Source organism: Hipposideros armiger, unplaced genomic scaffold (assembly GCF_001890085.2).
Source record: "Hipposideros armiger isolate ML-2016 unplaced genomic scaffold, ASM189008v1 scaffold_82, whole genome shotgun sequence".
NCBI lineage: Eukaryota > Metazoa > Chordata > Mammalia > Chiroptera > Hipposideridae > Hipposideros > Hipposideros armiger.
The window spans coordinates 3,445,948-3,467,879 of record NW_017731432.1 but is presented as its reverse complement, the minus strand read 5'-3'; the positions used below and the strand labels follow the sequence as shown (position 1 = coordinate 3,467,879).

The 21,932-nt window shown below is 52.6% G+C and overlaps 1 protein-coding gene across 5 annotated transcripts; it reads right to left on the bottom strand.

Moving 5' to 3' along the window:
• Positions 1 to 15: 15 nt before the first annotated feature.
• Positions 16 to 21,013, bottom strand: IPO13 (importin 13). 5 transcript variants are annotated; one of them, XM_019643813.1, is made up of 20 exons: positions 20,140 to 21,013; positions 17,559 to 18,295; positions 11,660 to 11,800; positions 11,410 to 11,551; positions 11,135 to 11,301; positions 10,798 to 10,918; positions 10,564 to 10,711; positions 9,803 to 9,984; positions 9,693 to 9,719; positions 9,387 to 9,521; positions 9,014 to 9,157; positions 7,840 to 7,920; positions 6,908 to 7,045; positions 6,621 to 6,717; positions 3,577 to 3,629; positions 1,286 to 1,352; positions 1,139 to 1,197; positions 896 to 985; positions 280 to 461; positions 16 to 188 (listed from the first exon to the last, which is right to left on the bottom strand). In XM_019643813.1, exons 1-20 carry the CDS (start codon positions 20,221 to 20,223, stop codon positions 92 to 94), a joined length of 2,892 nt encoding a protein of 963 aa, XP_019499358.1. In that variant the 5' UTR covers positions 20,224 to 21,013; the 3' UTR covers positions 16 to 91. The 5 variants fall into 5 exon arrangements, with proteins under 5 accessions (XP_019499358.1, XP_019499359.1, XP_019499360.1 ...); XM_019643815.1 differs by lacking the exon at positions 280 to 461 and having other exon boundaries at positions 106 to 188; positions 20,140 to 21,002; XM_019643814.1 differs by lacking the exons at positions 3,577 to 3,629; positions 6,621 to 6,717 and having other exon boundaries at positions 20,140 to 21,002.
• Between the last annotated feature and the right edge of the window lie 919 nt (positions 21,014 to 21,932).

The following is a 21,932-nucleotide window of genomic DNA, read 5'->3' as shown; positions in this document are numbered from 1 at the left end:
AAGCAGAGACAATAGTGCAATGAGGGTCCAGGTTTACTCTTTGGGGATAGGGAGGGGTGACGAGGAGGTGTGGGTGGGACAGGAGTGCCCCTCAGTAGTCAGCTGTGTAATCTGTGCCATGTAGCCCCCGGCACAGCAGTGTAAACTCCTTCACCATCTCCTTCACCCGCCTCTTGTTCACACGCTCACTGAAGGAGAGAAGGGAGCGCAGGTTAGCACCATCCACCACTACCTCCTTCTCCTCTAGACCTGAGCCCAGGCCCCACCAGCTGTGCTCACCGAAGGATCTGCTGGCTGAAGGTGTCCTTCTGTTCAGGGCTGAGGCGGGCAGAAGGAAAGCCAGGAGGCTGCAGTGCCTCCTTGATCCACATGCTCAGAAGGCTGAAGCAGTGTTTGTTCAGAGCAAACAGGATGTCAGCAAAGCAGTCCATGAGGCTGCGGGAGGCCTGGCCCCCAATGGCCTGAGGAAGATGGGCTCATCAGCACACCAGGGCCTTGCCCCTTCTGCAGCAAGGGTGCTGAGCCACGTCCCGCCTGCCGCAGCTATGCTGCACGTGACAAGTGACAGCTGCATTTTTTTTTAAGCTGAGCCATCCTGCCACCTGTCGGCAGCTCAGTGGCTGCTCAGTTTGGGCCGGGACTCGAACCGCTGTTGCTCAGAGCTCAAACTCTTGAGCGAGCTCTTAACCAGCTGAGCCACTCAGCTGGCCCGACAGCTGCTTTTTGAGAGCCAACTGATCCTCATAGCAACCCTGACGACTTCCAGCCATTTAAATAAGGAAGAAACAAAATCAAAGAGCTTAGGAAACCAAAGGCTCAAGATTCCCAGAAGAGCAGCTGCTTTAGCAGTGAGAGTCACTGCACGCCCAGCAAGCCCCCACCTGCTCCAGCTCACCTCCAGTACTGCTATGAGCAGAATACGGCCGTCCTCTTGTACTACCTTCCCCACGGGTTCTACTTCCCCACATCGAGGCAGTAGCTCTGTCTGCAGAGGATGGAGAGGCCTGTCAGCCCCAGCTCCTTCCCCCCTCACCCTGGAGACAGAACCTGCACACCACACCCCTACCCTCTGGAGTCCTGGGCAGAGTAGGACTGGGGATAGGGGTGGTGGGGGTACAGGGACCAGCATGGGACTCACAAAGAAGCCACAGGAGGCCTTGACAGTAGGTGCCTCAGGGAACTTGAGGGCCAGCACAGCTATAGGAGAGGCAGAGGCAGATCAGATGGGGCCTAAGGACCTTCTCGAGAGGGTCCCAGGCCCACCTGTCCACCTGGCCCCACTTACCACACTGGAACACAGCTTTGACATCCAACCGTTCACACAGGAACAAATCTGGTTTCCGCTTCAGAGCCTGCAGGAGGTGGAGCTGGTAAGCCCAGCTCCAGCCAGTTCCAAGGACTATCCCCCCACTCATTTGCCACCCTAGGCCCCAACTTCACACACCACAGGTAGAGGCTGCCAAAACCAGCTACCCAGCCATCTCTGGGGGACCCAGAGCACCCCCAGAGTTCAGTGGGCCAGGAGAGAAGTAGCCAAGGGACACTATGTACATGTATGTGTACATGAATGCATAGGTATACATGAGAGGCTGGGAGAGGTCATAATGCAGAAAGCGAGGGTCCCACGTCACTCCCTGGGCAAACACCTTCCCCTCTCCCCTCCATCAGGGCCAGGCCTCCTGCAGGCTGAGGTAGCCAGCAGTGACTTCGCCTTGATTCAGAGGCAGCTGAGGCCCCCTGTATTTATTAACAGAGCAGCAGGAAGAAGAAATGGCAGCTGGATGCGGAACACAGTCCAACAGCCCCCTTCCCATGTCCAGCCTGCATTCCTCAGACACCCTCCAGTCAGGAAGAGGAAAAGTAGGGTAGGAGCCTTGGAGCCATGGCCCCACCTTTCACCCAGGGTACCCTGTGTCCAGGCCCTTCGCAGCCATACCCAGCCCACGAGCCACATTGTCATGTGGGGGAACAGATGGAGTACAGGGGGCAGACAGCACACCCCAAGTGGTACCAGGACATGACTGGCACATCTTCAGGTCACAGGAAATGCTCTGCACAGCTCCAGCAGTCATAATACACCGCTGTTTCCCAGCAGCCCCCCAACGCATACCAAATAGATCCCTAACCCTCCAGCCCCTCACATACCTTCCACTCCACCATATTTATTCATGTGCAAACACCCCCACATGCACCCTAACTTGAAACGCCCTATTTACCCTCAAACACACTTCTATCACATCTTTTACACTCACACTCTCCCACACTTGCAACACATTCTCACTTCACAGTCACACACCCAAACATCCCCACATCCCGAAACCATGTCCATATCCACACCCTCCATCTATCCAGTCCTCCAGCACATGTACTCTCCCTACATACCCACCCGCAAATGCACTTAAATACCCTCACCCCCAAAGATACACCCTTGCAGATACTCCCACTCACATCCACCCAGGCCCAGAACACACTCCCTATTCCCCACTCTTTCACCCTGTCCCCCAACTAAACTATAAGTGCCAAGAGAGTAAGAACTGTGCCTGCTTTTGCTCACCATTATACCCTCAGCACCTAGCAGAGTACCAAGCATGTATTATACACTTAATAAATATTTGTGGAATGATTAAGCAAAGAAACATATTATTTACTTTAACCCACAGGACCCCCAATGCACAGGAACCCTCTAACACAGAGAACTCCCATCATACTAACCCCACATTCCCACAGCCCCACACATGTATCTTCCAAAACATACACACCCTAATACAGACATACCAATACCACAATACATACTCCTATCCTCCATGATACACATTCCCACAGCCTAACATGCACACGCCTCCAACACATATCAGCACTCAAAATCCATCGATGCCTAACACACATCAACAGAAAACACGTATCAATGCACATGTCCACACTTCAGCTACACGTGCACCCAACACCCAATACAATACACATACTACTAACAGCAGTTATGTGATTTCTGTTCCCTTCCCAAACCAAACCCAAAACATACAAAGTAAGGACCAACATACTTAAACACACACCAAACACATCCCCACTTCCCAGCAGCAATGCAACCTGTCCAACAGCCCAACTAAGGGCCTCCACCGCAGCGCATTCATCTCAGGCCCTCCCTTCGGAGCTCCGCCCAGCCTACCTCTCAAGAGCAGGCTGGGGCACTGAGGCAGGTGGTTCCCGGCAGGAGCACGGGAAGCCCAGGCCCTTCAACTAGTCTTACCCCTGAACTTCTCAGACACTCCAGCCACACAGGAGCTGCTGGGCACGGTTACCCCCCTCCCTCCCCGACCCCCACCAGGCCAGCCCAGCTCCCTCCCTTCAGGATTAGCCTCTCCCTGGTCTTTGTAGAAGACTGAGCTAGTTGAGGCAAAGGGGCTCTAAAGGAGGATGTTGGGTTGTCAACTTCCACGGAAACAGATGAAGAAACTCTATTCAACTGAACAGAAAAAAAATTTGTCAACAGAAAGCTAAAAATAGGCTTAAATTGAATTTCAACATAAGAGAAAGAGAAAGAGAGAGAACAGAACGTGAATGAATAAAACTAAAACACACCTGTGCCAGGAGTTGCATAAATGAATCAACAATATCAGGATGATCCCTGGGCCCTAAAATATAATAAAGATGGAACTTAAGAAAAAATTATACAAACAGCAACTCAACCTCATATAGTTATGTGGGACTGAGAGCCTGCAGGGAGACAGCATGGGGGCACATGAGCAGCAGGAAGCAAGATAAAGAAACAAAACATACAAAAACCATGAACGGGGAGAAGCCCAACAGAAAGAGACGGCAAAGTGAAGGACGGGCCTGCCCCAGCTCCCTCCCCAGGGGCCTTCCACCTACTCCCCACTCTTCCTCAGGTCAATCCCCCAAATGATCCTTTAGTGCTTGAACAATGCTGGATTCCACAGAGCTGAGGAAACAGCCCCCGCACTCTCGCTGTGGCCTCCGACAGACTGGGGTGACCCTACTCTGCTTCCTAGCACATACCTCCCCATCACTATCCATCGAAGAGTTGGACAGGGCTGGTGGGAGGCTGGTTCTTGGTACCTCTTTGGGGAGCCTGACTGAAGGCCCTGAAATGGCCACAGTGTCAGGGCCTGAGAAGGTGCCCCCTCACTTCAATGGCCTTAGGGCTCTTGGTCTGGCCAAAAAAAGGAACCCACTGGGTCCACTTAAACCAAAGGACTCCTTCTTGGATAGGACAGTGCCCAATATGCTGTGGGTATGGCCAGGCAGGCCACTGGCAGGGCCTAGGGGAGGAAACTGCACCATGAGGCCAAAACTGAAAGCCCCACCCAGCAAAGCCCCTCCACATGGACACGGACTCAGCAGAGAACGAAGCTCAGGGCTGAGGACCAGCTCCCATCAGGACACACGAAGAAAGAGGGAAACCAGTCAATGTGTCACCCCATGGTGCAGTGCGAGGGCAGGGCCTGAGAAAGGACTGGCAAGCCTGGGACGGCATACAGGTAAGGGGGCCATCCTGTCCAGCAAGACAACCAAGAAGCCCAACAAACAGGATGTTGGACACGATTCTGCCTCCAATTCTGATGAAGCCTGTGGCAAGGACAAGGCAAGCGCCAGGAGCTCCTGCCCGGGCCACTCCGCTCTCAGGAGAAGGCACTGCAGGAATATCTGCCTGAGACACCACTAAGGAGCTGTGTGATCTTGCGCAAGCCACAAACACTCAGTTTCCCCACTGCAAAACAGATAATAATCTCTTCTCTGCTTCCTTCTCTAGGGTATGCGGAGCCGCTGATAAAGCCCGTCCCTTTCACATCTGAGCCCCAAGTTACTCAAGTCTTGGAAAGTGAGGCCCAATGTGCCCCATGCCTGGGTCCCACTGCAGACTTCAGGTTCGACACTCAACAGCCACCCTGCTTAGCAGTGGGCCAGACAGTGAGGAAGAAAGGTTCCGAGGGCAGGGAGCCCTCACCCTCCTTTCTTCAACAGCATCTGGTGCCTGCTCTATGCTGGCCTCGTTTTGGGCACTGGGGATGCACAGAGAAGTGATCCAGCCCTGCCCTCGAGGGGCTTAGTCTAGGGAGAGAGACAGGCATGAAAGCTGAATTGAGTGCAATTAGTGCTGTATCAGCAGTGAGTACATGATGCAGTTTGGGCACTAAGGTAGAAGCACGCGATTCCACCTCAGAAGCTTCTGAGGGATGATGCATGGGTGAGGCATGGAGGAGTGAGAGCTCACCCAGTAAAGGGCACAGGGCATTCCAGCCAGAGGCGCAAGACACGGGGATCAAAGGGACAGAGTAAGGGAAAAGTCAGTGTGCTTGGGCGGCTGGAGTCACAGGGATGCTGGCAGGAGAGGGCACCGAGAGGTCTGCAGGAGCTTCCAAGTGGGTGGGAGTGCGACAATCACCTGAGGGCAATAGGGGAGCAATGAAAGGGTTTTAAGCCAGGGAGGGAAAATGTTCACATTTGTGTTTTATAAAGAACATTACAGATTCAGGGTGCAGAATAGATTGGAGAGAAGGGCAGATGCAGGAGAACCAGTTAGAAAATTGTTGAGGTAATGCAGACCCTCTACACTGAGGCTGCGGTCATGGAGGGTGGGGAAAAGTGGGCAGACTGCGGGACAACCAGGAGCCAGGACCACCAGGACTTGTCCCCAGCTGGATACGAGGAGTGGGAGAAGTGGAGCTGAGGATGACCACCCCTGGGTTTCTGGCTCAGGTTTCTCCCCACTGTGGACCTACCCATAGCCCATCAGAGCAGAGGCCAGCATCATGGGACTAGATACTGAGGATATAAGCACAGAGCACTCTAGCTCCAGCTGAGACCCCTGGTGAGCCTCAAAACTGCAACCACGAATCCAGGCAAGACTCATAAGGCTGGCAGAGCAGTGCTGTTTCATTTCCGAGTTAGAAGCCCTGGGTTAGACAGCAGGGGAATCCAGGAGGCCCCTGCTCCCAACTCTCTCAGGTAAAGGGCCACAGTGAAAGGGGGGGCTAGGACCACAGCCAAAGACTTTTGGCTTGGAAAGGAATAAACCTCGATGCAGGGAAAGGAAACAGAATTCACTGAGTACTTTGTGTACAAAAACCCCAAGCCATGGGTCCAAAAGATGCTACTTTAATGCCTAAAACAATGCTATCAAGTATAAGAAATCTCCATTTCACAGATATGGAAACGAAGGCTCCACAAAGGTAAGTGACTTGCCCAAGGTCACACAACTAGTTGGTGGTGATGAGCTTAGAATCTAGGTGTGCCTGACTTCAAAACCCATGCTCTTTCCACTTTTCATTATATCCCAAAGAAAAGGAGCCAGCCTGGTACCCCAAGTCCCTCAGAGCTTCTGGCTCCAGAGCTTCTGGCTCCACCTTCCCCGACATCCAGACTGGCCCTGAGCCCAGCAGGCCAGTAGCAGACATCATTCACTCTCTTATCCACTTCAACCTAAGGTGTCAACTATTTGTAAGGTGACAATTATGCTGTGCTTCATCTCATAAGTTTCCCATCAAGTCCCATGTGCAACTCAGGGGACAGAGGAGAACAGAGTGGGCAATTCTGGCTCCCCAGTCAGAGAAGCAGAGGCAGTGGCAGTGGCAGCAGCAGCACAGACCCTGGTCAGGACCTACCTTGCTGGAAGAGAGTGAGTGTGACAGAGGTGACGAGCAGGAAGAGGGCCTCGATTGGGGGAAAGTGAGCAGGCTCATGAGCAAAGATGTGGACCAGCTACAACAAAGCAGGGAATGCTGGTCAGCGGAGGCCCTGTCTCACCAGGACAGGCCAGCATCCCTGGGATGCAGGTGAGAACCCTGCCAGGACAGCCATCCACCCCACTCTACCCACCTACCCCATCCCTGGGTCAGAACTCTGACTAGGATGAAATCTAGAACACTGCTGTCCCAATCAGGAGGCCCACCTGCCGAGTGAGGTCAAGAGCTGAGGCCTGGGGGATGGTGCTGTACATCCGTCCCAGCATCTCACACAGCTGTGGCACCATGGGGGCAAAGTCATCCAGCAGCGTCTTAACAGACTTCTCAAAGATAGCGCAGACCGCCTTGGAAAGGAAGCAAAGGGGCCCATGAAACAGAAAACAATATTGTATTATAATTCTCAAATCAGCTAAGAGGCTAGATCTTAATTATTCTAACATTATTGTATTATAATCATCGAATTAGCTAAGAGACTAGATCTTAATTATTCTAACCACTAAAAAGAAATGATAATTATGTGATGTGATAGAGGTACTAATTAACATTATAATGGCAACCATATTATAATATATAAATGTATCAAATCAACATGTTGTTCACCTTAAATTTACAAAATGTTATACATCAAATATATTTCAATTGAAAAAAAGAAAGCAAAGGGGTCCTGGTCAGCAGGTCACATCAGCTGGAACACAACTGAGGCCCTCACAGAGGAGGCCTGAGACGGGGCCCTGGCCTGGCTCTGTGAATCAAGGGAAGGAAACAAGTCTGGCCCTTACCCTGAAAGGCAGGAGGCAAAAGGCCCTTCTCAGGCGGCACAGGACGGAACTTTGTAACTCAACTCTTGCTACTTACATCTCTACCATGAACTGAAATGAGACCAAAGGCAGGTCTCTGATGTTAAAGTGGATTCCTGCCTGTCACTCAGCCCCAACATCATGGTCCTTTGGTCGAGAGCTTCTTGTGATACTGGGAAGTTCTGAATGTCTTCCCAAAGGATTCCCTGTATCGATGGGACAGGATTCACCTCCTTTGCCTCCTCCACACCATCACAACTTAACTGGGGCAGCGACACCTTCCTCCTTGTCCACCTCTGCGTAAAGTCACCATGGGGCAAAAAGCAAGGGTCGGGGCTCACCTCCACCACCTGGGCATCGTTCAGCCATTTGCTCAGCACCTTCTGGATAAGCTGGAAGACCTGCTGCAGCACCACCACCACCTGGAGACACAGGATGAAGATGCCCCCACCACCACTGTCACCCACCCAAGAAGGACCTGGTAGTAGAAAGTAGATCAGGAGTTCAAACCTATCACCCCAGACTGCATATCGAGGATCCTCTCAGAAGAAGCCTCAAACTGTAAAGCAGGGATATTATGAGTGCTTCATAATATTAACTTTAAATCTTTTTTTAACTTAAAAAAAAATCACTCCCTATCAATTTCTGCTCAGTAAAACTCTTAGTGCCAAAAGCCCCTAAAGTGGGATGCTGTCTCACCCAGACAGGCTTAAGGTAGACAGCCCCAAGGGATGCGTAAATATGGGCAGCTTATGAAGGAGCAGAGAGCAGACTAAGGTCCTGGGAGGTGAGGGAAGGCAGGATGATGACTACCACAGAATTAGAAGGGGCTCTGGGGGAGAGGTGTGGTCCGGATCCAAAAGGGGGACTGGGGTGGGGAGCTGGGCAGAGGGGCCAGGATATTGTGGCTTCCTTTGGTCCAGAGAAACACTGGAGTGGGTACTGGGAGCAATGATCAAAGCAGTCCCTCACATTTGTACAAAACTTCACAGTATGCAAAGTACTTTCACTCAAGACCTCATCTGCAGTTCTATGAGATAAGCAAGTCAATATTCTGATGTTCATAGTTTTGAACGGGAAGCTGAGGCTTGTCCCAGGTCAAACAGCTCATAAATGGTCACCCACCCCCTGTGCCTGAGCTTACCACAGCACTATCACACTGCTGTCTACATGCATTTCCTCCAGACTGGGAGCAACTTGTGGGTAAGAGCTATCACATGGGGAACATGTAAGCCTCACTTCGGGCTGAAGGATAATGTCAGTGTCCCCCAAGGGTGGAAGAACCACAATGACATCACCCCAGTTGGTCTGGGGACAAAGATACCACCCACAGGGTGAGACAATGATGCCACTCCCTACAGCGTGAGGAGCAATGATAAGATCATTCACAGGGTGAGGACCAAATGCATAATGTGCCAGAGAAACAATGACAATATTACCCACAGAGTTGGGGGTGACAATGACATTCCCACAGGGTTGGGGGGTGGGGTCAATAGCAATGACAACATCACCCACGGGATTGGGTCCCTGTGGCACTGGCAGCTTCCGGAGCTCAGAGCCTTCATGATCATCCTCATGATGACTGACATCCAGCGTGGTGAAGAGGTTGGAGAGAAGCCCCAAGATGTGAACAATGGCCAGCTTGTTGGAGGGATTAGGCTACGGGGGAAACAAACCAAGTTCTAGATGTCCCTTGGCCCCAGCCCTGACGGCCAGCTCCAACCCCAACCCTCAGCAGCCACAGCCCACACAAAGGGATGCCTCCTCCTTGGAGACAGACAGACAAACAGTCAGACACATATACCCCTAGCCCCCAGCCCTAGAGTCCCACCCCTGCTCTCCCCTGGGGGAGAGACACACATCCACCCACCCACCCTAGCTCACTCACTATTTCCTCTGCCAGCTTCTCCAGCTGCTGGATGTAGGGTGAGATGAGCGAGTGCAGGTTCTTAAGGATCTCCTCCACCTGCAGGGCTGACAGCAGGAAGCCCAGTGCCTGCATCAGCCACATGCACTGGCTCGTCTGTGGGACACAACACAGAGGGTCAGTCCTAGACATATCTGGTTGTGGTGGGAAGGGTGAACCAGTTGGGTAAGCTTCCAAGAACAGAGAATAAGAGGCAAGGCAGAAGATGGAATTTCTGTGGGTCCCTATAATATCCTCAAGGAGCCCCCCGGAAACTTTTCAGCTCACCTTGTGGATCTGTTTCATCAGCACATCCTGGGGATAAAAAGATGAAGTACAGTATCGGAGCAGTGCAGACTGTGCCCAGAGGCCCAGCTCCACCTGGGGCCCCTATGTACCTGGGAGACGGCCACGATGTTGGCGGCATAGGGTGGCAGGTCATACTTGCACTCTCGGCAGATCTTCTTGAGGGTGGACACAGAAGAGACGGAGAGCTCGGGGTTGCCGAGGGCGTGCAGTACGAGGGGCAGGACGCTGTTGATCATGACGGGGTGGTCAGCCAGCCATTCAGACAGAGCTCCTGGTGGAAGAGGGGACAAGGAGGACCTCTGAGGCAGGCCATGTCCCTATGAGGCAGGCAGAGCTCCTGGACAGGGTCAAGGTGCAGCCCCGGTATAGATCGCCACTCATTCAGAGGACTAAAGAAGCAAATATGCATGCACACGATCAAACATGCTCGTTAACAGCTGAGAAGCAGAGAAGAGCTGCTCATCAGAGGCCCTGCACTGCTTGCTATTCCATTGACAGTGGCTTAGCTTCACTGAATTGCAGCTCAATACACTAAAGGAAGGGGCCAGCCGAGTGGCTCAGTTGGTTAAGAGCTCACTCAAGAGTGCGAGCTCTGAGCAACAGGGTTGCCGGTTTGATTCCTGGCCGAGCTGAGCTGCTGCTGAGCTGCCAACAGGTGGCAGGATGGCTCAGCTAAAAAAAAAAAATACACTACAGGAAGGACCCCTAGACGTGCTGGGATAGCCAGCTGGCTGCAACGCTGACTGAATGTGCAGGCAAGTGTGTCTCCCCCACTCTGGATAGGACCCAGCAGGCTGGCTGTGGCTGGGTGCCTGTGGCTCTGGGAATGTGGATGTATGCCAGGTCTCACCAATGGTGAACATGACAGTGTCCGCCAGCTGCACGTTGCTGATACTGATCCGAGGGATGAGGCCAATGAGCCCAGGCACCACGTCAGAATAGTTGACATCGATGGTCTCTGCGATGGATTGGAAGCCATAGAGCAGGGCCTCTGTGTGCTGGGGAGAGAGGGTGCCACTGGCTTGGCTGAGGAGGAGGGTGTGACAGGTCTGGGAGGGCTGAGGGAATCAGGCTTGGAAGGTACCTGCCAGGAGTAGGGCTCCTCTGAGCTGGTAAGCAAACGGCCCAGCTTGTCATAGAGGTTGCTGAGCAGCTCGGCCCCCAGCATCTCATAGACATACATAAGCGTGTCTGAGATGTCCACCCTGAGAAGCAGATGAAGGCTTTATACACTGCCAGGATCCAGGATCCTGCCCCCAAGCCCAGAAACCCACCCTGGTACACTCATAACCCTGTAAAAGTTCCTAGAGAATAGAGAAAAGAGCCCCAGGATTCAGGAAGCTTGGCCTTGGGCCCCTCCCCTCATTGCCTTCATGATTTCAGGACTCCATTTAGAGATAGAATTGGCCTGCTACCATCACCTGTAAATGCGGAACTGCTCCTTCTCATCTGAGGACCAGAATCCATATTCCTCATCAGAAGGGAACTGGGCCTTGTGCAGAAGCACATCCACCAGCTGGAAGTAGACCGGCCGGTACACCTGCTGATACACAGCCTGTTTCTCTGCCTCGAAGGACAGAATGTCATCCTGAGAGAGCCAGGGAAGAGTGTTAGCTACCTCACCAGCAGCCACAGAAGCCCATGATCCACCTTCTTCCATCACGATCCCCTCCCACTGGAGGTCACATAGTCATACCTGCAGTGTGTACCAGAAGGTGAGGGTCAGGGAGCTGGTGGTTTCATTGACAGGATAGTGGCCAGGGATGCCCGTGCAGAACATGATCATGTTGACAAGGGCCAGGAAGCTCTGCCAGTGCTCCACTTGGTCCAGCAGGGCCCTGGAGGGAGGAGACATAGTACAGCCATGTCACCTCCCCCAAGAGGGCTCCATAATGCCAGCTTCTAGAGGGCCCTGCTATCCCACCCCCAGCTGCCCCACTCCTCACCGGGAATGGTTCTCGCCCAGGGCCACAGCAACGCGACAGATGCCATGGGAGGTCTCCATGTCCCCATTCTGCACTGCCTGTCGTAGCTGATCCTGCAGTCCCAGCACCAGCGGGATGAGTTTCAGGAGTGTGTTCACATACCTGAAGGCAAGAGAGGAGGGCACCCATCAGAGCTATCTGCCAATCCCTCACCATCTGTGAAAGAAAAGTACATTCTTGGGCCAGCCGAGTGGCTCGTTGGTTAAGAGTTGGCTTGGGAGCGCGAGCACTGAGCATCAGGGCCGCCGGTTTGGATCCCACATAGGCCAGTGACGCTGCACCCTCTACAGCTAAGATGGTGAACAGCAGCTCGACCTGGAGTTGGGCTGCCATGAGTCGCTGGCAACGGCGTAGGCTGCAGTGAGTCTGCAGTGGTTACGGCAGCCAGCGTGAGCTGCCGTGAGTTGCTGTGAGCAGCCGTCCAATGGCAGGCGACCGACTGCCTCAGCCAGGAAGAGCACAATGATCACAATACCAACATGGGCCAGAGAAGCAACGTCCTCCACAACTAGACTGAAGAACAAAAGGACAGCAACTTGTCTGTTCCCCTTCACCGATTCCCCAACGCTGTTCCCTCCCTCAATTCCCCAAAAAAATCTTTTCAAAAAAAAAGAAAAGAAAAGTACATTCTCCCATCTTCCATCAAAGACCCCCTCCCCACATCAAATCCAAAGCAAAAAAAATGTCAGGGCCTACATGGCAGCTTTGATACTGCCCATGTCAGGAGGAGCCTTAGGTCAGAGACCTCCAAGAGAACTCTGGAAAGGAAGTACAACAAGGTCAGTGTTATGGGTTGAACTGTGTCTTCCAATTGGACTTAAGAGTTGATGCTGGAAGGGGTTAAGACTTTTGGGGTGGTTGGGATGAGGTGAGTGTATTTTGCATGTCGGAAGGACATAAATTTGGGGAGCCAGATGGCCAACTGATATGGGTTGAATTGTGTCCCCAGTGGGTTAAATCATGGGCTTCTGTGGCTGCATGTGAGGTGGCTAACACTTCCCTGGCTCTTTCAGGATAACATTCTGTCCTTCGAGGCAAAAAAGATATGTTGAAGTCTTAACCTCTAGTACCTCAGAATGTGATCTTATTTGGAAATAGGGTCATTGCAGATAGGTCATAGAGTGGGGGGACCCCTAATACAATATGACTGATGTCTTTATAAGAAGGTATCCATGTGAAGACAGAGACCTCCAGGGAGAATGACATGTGACGACAAAGGTAGAGACTGGAATTATACAGCTGCATGCCAAGGAACACCAAAGATTGCCAGCAAACCACCAGAAGCTAGGAGGAGGCAAGGAAAGATTCCCCTACAGGTTTCAGAGGGAGTTGACACCTTGACTTCAAACCTCTAGCCTCCACAACTGTGAGACAATTAATTTCTGTTGTTTAAAGGTACCCGGTGTATGGTACTTCATTATAGCAGCTCTAGGAAACTAATGGAGGTAGTGTTCAAGGAGATCAAACAAGAATGGTAGATAGAAGAGTTACCACAGGCTCAGGAGCCCTGGTAAAGACTTCATTTTAGAAGGCAGCAACAGCTCCTAAGAGCATCAATCCCACCTTCCACTCTATCTCCTACCACCAAATCCTAACTCCTACGTACTCTGGTGGCAATAGGAAGAAAAAGTAGGTGATGAACTTAGAGCTAAGAGGCAAAATGGACAGGACCTGATGATTGACTGGGTGTGGGGATGGGAAAGAGTCATGGATAACTCTCAGGTTACTGGCTAAACAGCTAGGTAGATAGTGGGCTATTGACTGAGACCTGGGGGGGGGGGGGGTGGAGGCGGACAGTAGCAAATTTAATGGGAGGCTGGAGGTGATAAGTTTAATGTTAGGCATGTTGAATCAGAGGTACTTGGTGAGATATGCAGGTAGAAGTGTCCAGAGAGTTGGATATAAAACTCTGAAGCCCAACAGAGAGGCTAGAGCAAGAGACATAGATTTTGGAGTCATTAGTGAACAGCTGGTAATTGAAGTTATAGGAGTAGATGAGAATTGCACAGGAAGACAGTGTTGAATGAGAGAAAAGAAGAGGGTCCATGTCAGAGCCCTGAAGCACAATGATCCCTAAAGGAAGCACAGTACACACAGGAGACTGAGAGAAGGCTAGCTCTGTCCCACGGGACCCCTCCCCAGCAGCCTGCTCTGTGGAGATCAGACTAAGCAGAGGAAGTGATACTCCAAGGAGGGAATCAGATGCTTGGGCCCCCTCTGCTGTCAATCATAGTCTCCCCATAGCAATCTATGGAGAGGTGGGTGGGGTACTGAGGGTCCAAAAGGAGTTCTATCTGGACTTGCCCCAGCCAGGTTGCTAGGCAGGTAGCCTCCTAACCTTAGGGGTAAGATGAAAAGAACAGAGTAAAACAGCCCAAGATGTTGGCCTTCTCCACATTCCCATTCTGGTGAGATAAGGTATCCATACCAGGATATCCCCAGCCCAGAGACAGCCCCGGAGGGCGCTGCCTGGAGACAGCTGGGATAGTTTCAGTCTCATGCCCTGACACAGGCTGTACCACCAGACAATGGGCACCTTCAGGCCAGACTCTGGCACAGAAAGCAGGGGCAGGGCCAAGGCCATGACCCTCAAGCTCCCCAGTAGTTGAGACGGGAGCAGGAGGTAGTGTCCTACCCCCACTGTATTCCAAAGCTCCCTCACACCCGCCAAAATTCATGTACACGGTAGGTCCTCAGTGAAGGTCCTTAATTTGTCTTATCTGAAGCTCATAAGATCAAGAACAATATAGCCCAGAAAGGCTCAGAGTATTTACACAAGGTCATACAGCAACTCAGACAGGTCCCAGGCGGGGCCGCTTATACTGCTGTAGGTCTGCTTCTCTTTCAAGGTCCAGCCTGAATTTCCTCAAAGGATCTATACAGATCTCAGCCCATCTCAAGTCCTAACTGATGGGAGCCCTCAAGAGCCTGTCTAATTCATCTCTCTTCCCCCAGTTCCCAATGAAAAGCTTTTCCAGAATTAAAAACATATTATAGGGAGAGAAAAAAATTTTGGAGGAGAGAGTGCTAGGCAAGCAGTAACAGCTATGGAAGAGTGGAAAAAGGGTGGCTTGAGTACAAGTTTAGCCAAGGAGAGGGCTGGTGTCAGGACACCTGGGTAAGGCAGTGGCTGGGTGACCCAGGAGTCAAAACCACTAAAGGTGACTTTCTCAAGCCAAAGCTAGGAAACTAGCCTACACAGAGCAAGGCCCAAACTCTGACTCCGGGCTGGTTGCAGCCCAGTGGTGCATGGGGGGAAACTCTTGCATAGATTTTCTACCACCTGGGCACTAGAGACTTGTAAGTAGATAGGAGAATAAGCCTAAGGCACCCCAAGAAGTTTCTAGGTTTGAGGGAGGGAGATAAGAGAGGATGTCTTTAGGGCGATGCCTGAGACTAGGTTCAAGAGGGCTGATTCCCATTGGCCAACTTGAGCTGCTGGGACTCCTTGGCTGCCACTCACACTGAGCTCAGCCCAGACCTGCAATTAGAGCTCTAGGAGCAGAGCTGAGAAAATGGGGAGAGTTGCTAAGCAACAAAGGGAGCTGCAGCCAATGGGCGCTCAGGAGGCTGTGGGTTCCCTCACTGGCTTCTTGCTCGCTCATTCGTTCAGGGGAGAAGAGGCATCAATTACCTACCAAAGCCCTGGAGACTGGCTAGGCAGGTAAACCTGGGTGTATCCAAGGACACCCCACATCACCCACGGACAATTCCCCTTAGCCATAACTAACTGTCTGAACTCAGCCAGCACTTGAGGTTCGGGTTGCCAAGAAAGGCCTTGACCTAGGACTTGGTACCTACATTAAGTTGGAAAACCTGGAGAACCAGGGGAAATGACATTAAATACTAGCAACTGCCACTTATGGAGTACACAGCAACCATGCTAAACCTTTCACAGGCATTCTCTTATTTAATCCTCATACCAAAATTTTTTATAGAATACCAGGGGCAGGCCCTGTGTACATTATCCTACCACTAAAACTCTGTGAGGGCGATACGATCACACCCATCTTATAGATGAGGAAACTGAGGCTTAAAAGTGGCTTACCCAAAGTCTCAGATCTAGTAAGTGGACTACCTGGGATTCAAACTCAGATGTGATCAATGCCAAGGCTAGAGATCATTACCCACTCCCCAGTGCTATCTCTTTCAATATTTTTCCCCTCTTCAATTCTCCAAGGGTTCCCAAAGCCCTAACTCTGAAATGTTAGTGTCAGGCCTCCAGTCTTGCCCTGGTCAATCCAACTGATACCAAAAATTCATCATGCCATTTTCTCTGCTTAAAATCCTTTAATACCTTTACATCACCCTCAGGATGAAGACCAAAATCTCAAGCCTGGACAACAAGGTCCTACATGATCTGGGCCCAGATCTCCTACAACTGGCCCTTAAATCCTGCTTTCTAATCACACCCACTCGCCAGGCTCTCTCACCCCCTTCCTTTGCTCAGGCTCCTTCATCTGTCTGAAATGTCCTCCTCATATCCATCACCCTCATCTGACTAACTCTTACACAACCTTCACAGCATAGCTCAGTTGTCACCTCCTCTGGGAAGCCTTTCACAACCCCCAAACTGGGTTACATGCCTCCTCTGGGCTCTTACAGCCCCTGCTCTCTCCATTAGAGTATTCATCATGTTGGCTGTACTTGTCTACTCATGTATCTACTAGGTTATGAGCTCCTGGCTTGCAGAAGTCAACCCATTTATCTTTATGCTCCTAGTGCTCAGCACAGGGCCCAACACAAACAGGCGCTCAACAAGCATTTGCTGAACAAACCCCTCACTACACTTACCCACTCACCTTTTTTCGAGTCCTTGAATGTACCATGGTGCTGCCCACCACAGGCCTTTGCACCTGCTGTAGTTCCCGAAGTCTGCAACACTCTCTCCTCCCCCAACCTTTCCCATGCCCGCTCACACCCCTCACCACTCCGGCAACTCTACTTTTCATCCGTTCAAAAAATACTGAATGCTACCAAGTGCTGCCAGGCACAATGTGACAAAATGAAATGATAGAGTGCCTGCTGTCACAGAGCTGAGAGACTAATGGGGAGACATGCATTAATTTATAATGAAACCATGTTATGGGCTAAGGAGGAAAAACACTGGAAACTCTGAGATAAAATAATAAAGAAGACCAAACTTAGTTTCAAAAATCATTGAGGATGTGAAGTTTAAGCTGAGGCAAAGGTGATATGTCAAGTACATGTTGTGGTTCAGAGTTTGAAAGGTGCATGGGACATTCAAGGAACTGAGAAGACTGTGCAAGTGAAGAAAGGAAGGAACATGGCATGAGATAAGGCTAGAGATGCCATATTGTGCAGCATCTCTGTGAATCACATTAAGGATTCTGAACTTTATCCTAAGAGCAGCGAGGAGCCACTGAAGGGTTCTGAGCAGAAAGGAAAGACACTCATTTTCAAAAGATCACTCTGGCTGCTGGGTAGACAGTGAAGGGTACAAGAATAAAAACAAGGGGACTGGTGACAGAGCTATGGGTAAAGTAATCTGGGGAAAAATGATGGCAGCTTGGACTAGAGTGGTGGCAATGAAAATGGAAAAAAAATAGATTTGCAATATGGTCAGGAGAGCAGCCAGAACTTGGTGACTGAGTGGCTGAGAGAAAGAGAAGAGTCAAATATTTTAACTGAATAATTCATTGGATGAATTATTAGTTTAATGTCTCTCTCCCTCTCTGATCCACAGGGACAGGACCATGTCTTTTTTGGTTCCTTGCTGTATCTTCAGTATAGGACCAGGTGCACAGTAGGCACTCAGTGTTTACTAAACAGATGGATGAGTGGATATGTGGCTGACCATGCAGACTGTCCCTCTCTGGAAAGGTGGGGACTAGCTCACCTCTGGGCATCAGGCTGTGAGATGGCATTGACAATGGCTTCCACACTGCTGTCGAAGAGCTCTGAGTCCTGCAGAGCCGTGAAGGCAGCCTGAATGAGTGCCTCGCAGTCCTGCAGTGGCACCTCCAGCTGAACCCAGCTGGAAAAGCACTTGAGCACCTTCTGACGTACACAGCTGGGTGAGCTGGGCTGCTGGAGCAGCTGCTCCAGCAACGGGAAGACAGCCCCACACTCCATTGCCAGGCTGGTCCGCACCAGGCCTTTGCGATACTGAGGCAGGCGGCTGGTCTGAAATTCTTCAGGCAGCACTGTCAGCAGCTCCAGCAGAGCCAGGCAGCGGCCCTGGCCATCCACTGGCGAGTCCTCAGCCTGGAAGAGCCGTACCATATCTGCCACAGCACATGGCCAAGCGTCAGGCATCATGCTGAGGGCCAGCGAGGCCAGTGCCACACACAGCCGAGTCAGCACAATCTTGGAACCACTGGCAAAGCGGGTGATCTGGGTGAAGAGCTGTGCCTTTAGACTTTCATACTGGTCAGTGGGGATGTCACTCCAGTAGCGAGAGATCTTGATGTGCAGGGCACTGGCCCCAAAGTACTGGATCTCAGGCACCTTGTCGGGCTGCAGTAGCTGCCAGCTGAAGTGCCAGGCCTGTGGGGATACCTGGGCCTGCATCAGCCACTTCTGAGCCAGGTTCTTGTTCTCAATGTTGGGGTCGTAGTAGAGCTGGTGCAGCGCCTGCAGGACAGCACAGGACTAAGCAGGTGCTGGCAACTCTAGATTCTGCCAGAGCCCAGAAATGAGGGTGTGATTGGGTCCTGCAAGACTGCTCTGTCTTTCTGACTTGGGGGGGTGAGCAGGAAGGCAGAGCTCAGGGTTCTGCGGTTTCCCGAGCCCGGGGTCCTGCCGATATCTTGAGAACCTGAACTTTGCCCATGCTCTACCATATTCTCTTCTCCTTATAGCAAAACATTATGGGTTCAAAGAGTGAATCTCCACAAGAAAGCAAAAAAATAAATAAATAAATAAAAATGAGGAGGCTGAGCTCCCCAAAGGGGAAGGGTCGCTTGAGGTAAAGAGCAAGGCCCAGGTGAAAGGAATGGTTCCATAGGAATAAAACTAAGCCTGAAAAAGACATGAAAGAGCCTGAGCCTCCCCTCCACCCCACCCCCCACCCTCCCCGACCCTCCCAGACACAGCTGCTCCCATCAACTCCAGAAGCTCCATTCAGCTCCCCCAGGATCATCACTAGGTCAGTCCAGATGCTGGCACCAAAGCCAACGTGAAATCTGAGCAGGACTAAGACTTTGCCAGGCAGCCCCAGGACAGAGACATACTGGAGAGAAGGATGAGAACACCCCTCAGAGAGCGCATGCGAGGGTCCAAAAAGCTGGTCCAGAGAAGTCTTGGCCTACAGCCTTGGCAATGAGAGCCTGAAGCTCTCAACTAGCTAAATCCCCAGGGTCCCAATTCCACTGCGACCTCACACAGTAAGAAAACAAGAAGTTTAACTCCCTGGTAGCACACATGGAACAGTGTACCACCATGCCAACACTGCCTAGCCCCAGGCGGTGCAAGAGCAAGGCCAGGACTCTTGACTCCCTAAGCTGCCTCCATCCAAGTAGGCTTAGCCCTATATCTGTCCCCGAAGGCCAGTTATGGCCACTGTCCCCGTTTGGCCTCTCAGGGATGCAGAGGCAGGCAGAGAACAGACGCAGAAAGGATGCATCCTCACCATTTGGTATGGCAAACAGGGCTCAAGAATAACAAAGGAATACCTGCAACCATTGTCTATTTTGCAGCAAGGTAGCCCCATCTCCCCATTCATGGGGCGGTGGGGTGGAGGGGGGATGCATTTCTGCATTCCAGTTCTCTGGGGGGCAGAACCCAGAAGAGGACAACTAGAGAAGCAGTTTTCAAAAACGATGAACCGGGCAGTGGGGGAGTCTGGGGGTGCCACAGCAGAGAGCTATGTGGGCAGGTGAGTAGGAAAGAACGCTGAAGCTGCCAGTAGGACCAGGCGCTTTTGGACCCGGCACAAAACCAAGGGGGCCAGCCCTACTCCTCCCTGCCCCGGGCTGGTCTAGCCTCCATCCGATAAAGGAAGGACCTTTCTCCAAAAAAGGGCGAAAAATAACCCAGGTTGTTTTAGCCCCAGACTATTTTCTGAGCCCCTTGGCTCCACAAAACAGGTCCAGGATAGTTCAGCATCAGTATGGTTCCTGGGGACTGAGCTGCAGGTCTCCTGGGTTCCTGGTTTCTTACTGCACTGCTCATGCAGTTCCCACGGAGCTGGAAAATAGCCAGTCTGGCTGGAGGTCTAAGCCATCAACCCTCGGGAGGGACCATCCCAAGACCCAAGACTATCTATCCACAGAGGACCAATGTCTAAGGAAAGCCATAAATAGCCCATTAGAACATTGTAACACTGCTTTCCTGCCTGCCCAGAGAGACAGCAAATGCCAGGTGTCCTGGGGGCACCATCCCAGCGGGCACTCCGCCCAGGCCTGGGCCTTGGCATTAGTGTCAGTCCCCACAACTTCTGCTCTGTCACTAGAGTGCCCACCCCAGGGCCCTCATACCTTCTCCACGTTCTCCACAGTGAAGTCCAAGGCTGGTGCTGCTCCAGCCCCAGCAGCCCCCGGCTGCTCCTCCCGCCGCTCCATCTTTGCTCCCTCCCCAGCGGGGAGGTGGACCCTGACCTGTTTCCTGCCCCCAGCTCCTTGGCTGCTGGCCGCCTGCTAGACCCCAGCTTGGGTGCCCAGGGAGTGGTGGGGTGACAGGGGCCCCAGGGCGGGCATGGCTGCCGAGGCCTCCCCACCTCGGTTGGGAGTGGGGGACTTGCCAGAACCAAAAGGAGGAGACCCAATGAGGGGGATTCTGAGGAGAGAGCCGTCAGTGAGGAGTTCTCTCAGGCGGGTCTCCTAGTGGTAGGTCACCGCTCTGTTCCCACAATCTGTGAGGAGGGGAGTCATAAGGGAGGGAGGCCTATGGGGGAAACCGAGCCCCTGGCCCGTGAGGGGTCACAGGGTCGATGGCCTGTACCCACAACACCCTCGTCTGAGTGAGCTCCTGGGTCTTATGAGGAGGTCACGGAGGTGGGAGGTCACGGGGGAGAGAGAGCCCTTCGCGGGTTACGGAGGCGTTCCAACGAAGCGCGGGGGTGCAGCTGTGACAGTCTGGGGCGATGAGTCCGTAATGTTGAGGGGATGTGGCAGGTCCCCTCCGCTCGGCCTGGCCCGCGATCTTCTCACCGCCCGACTCTGGCCCCGCTACAGCCTCTGCCTCCGCCCCAGTGACTGACAGGCGAGCCGGCCCGGCCGGGATGGGGAGAGGACCTCAGCGAGGCGCGGGCTGCCCCGAGCGCCTGTCCCCGGCAACGCCAACTCAGGCGCCGTCCCTCCCTACTCCTGCCCTGGCCTGGCCCGGCCCGGCACAGCCCGGCACAGCCCAGCGGAACTGCGCAGAAACTCATTCCGGGTCCTCGGTCCTGTCCTCGCGCCAGCCGGCGCGACCCCGAGCAGGCGATAGAGCGGCGGGCCGCTCGAGGCCTTTGCCTAGCCAAGGTCCCGCCGCTGCGCACCCTGGGAAATGTAGTCCGTACTGCGCCTAGCGGGGGCGGGGGTCGGTGTCTTGAGGCTGAGGCCGGGAGCACGTGGGCTAGTGACCCTGGGGAGCCCCACGAGTCCCAGGCTTACTGAGACATTCCGAGTCAAACCGTCGGGAGGAGCTGCAGAGCAGCTCCCTAAGAGTGTGTGACTCAAGAGGCGGTGGATGGAGGTGGGAGCCCAGACAGAGGAGGGGTGTGTGTGGGGGGGGGCGAGTGTCACTTTGGTGCTCCGCTGCGGGTACAGCCTGGAGCCCAGGAAGAGGGCCGTCTGGGAAGAAGGCGTCAGCGCCACTGAGAAGAAAGGGGGCTAGGCGCGCCTCAGGAATAAAAAAGGACGGCTCTCGGAATCACCAAGTGAGCATCCAGGAAATCACATACCATGGACAGTGCTCGGAGATTTTCATAAGTTTCTTGGAAGCAACTTCTCTTTATGAGTAATTAGAATAAGAGTAGCTCACACTTAAGTGCTAGGAACAATACTTTGCATACCTTAGGTTCAATTCTCTCAACAACTTTGAGGTGGGTATTTTTGTTCCCCATTTGATCAGGAAACTGAGGTTGGGGAAAGTTGAGTTTATCTTGTTCCTGGACACTCAGCTAGGGTAGCAGAGACCAGCCACAGATCTGGCCGGCAGACCCCAGCAGCCCCTTCCCTGTACCTCTCCACTTGTGCTTTTATTAACTCTTGCCAGCTACCCCAACGGGGGGGAGGGGAACATCGAAAGGGAAAGGACCTCTGTACTTGTTTTCAGTGGAGGAAGCTGG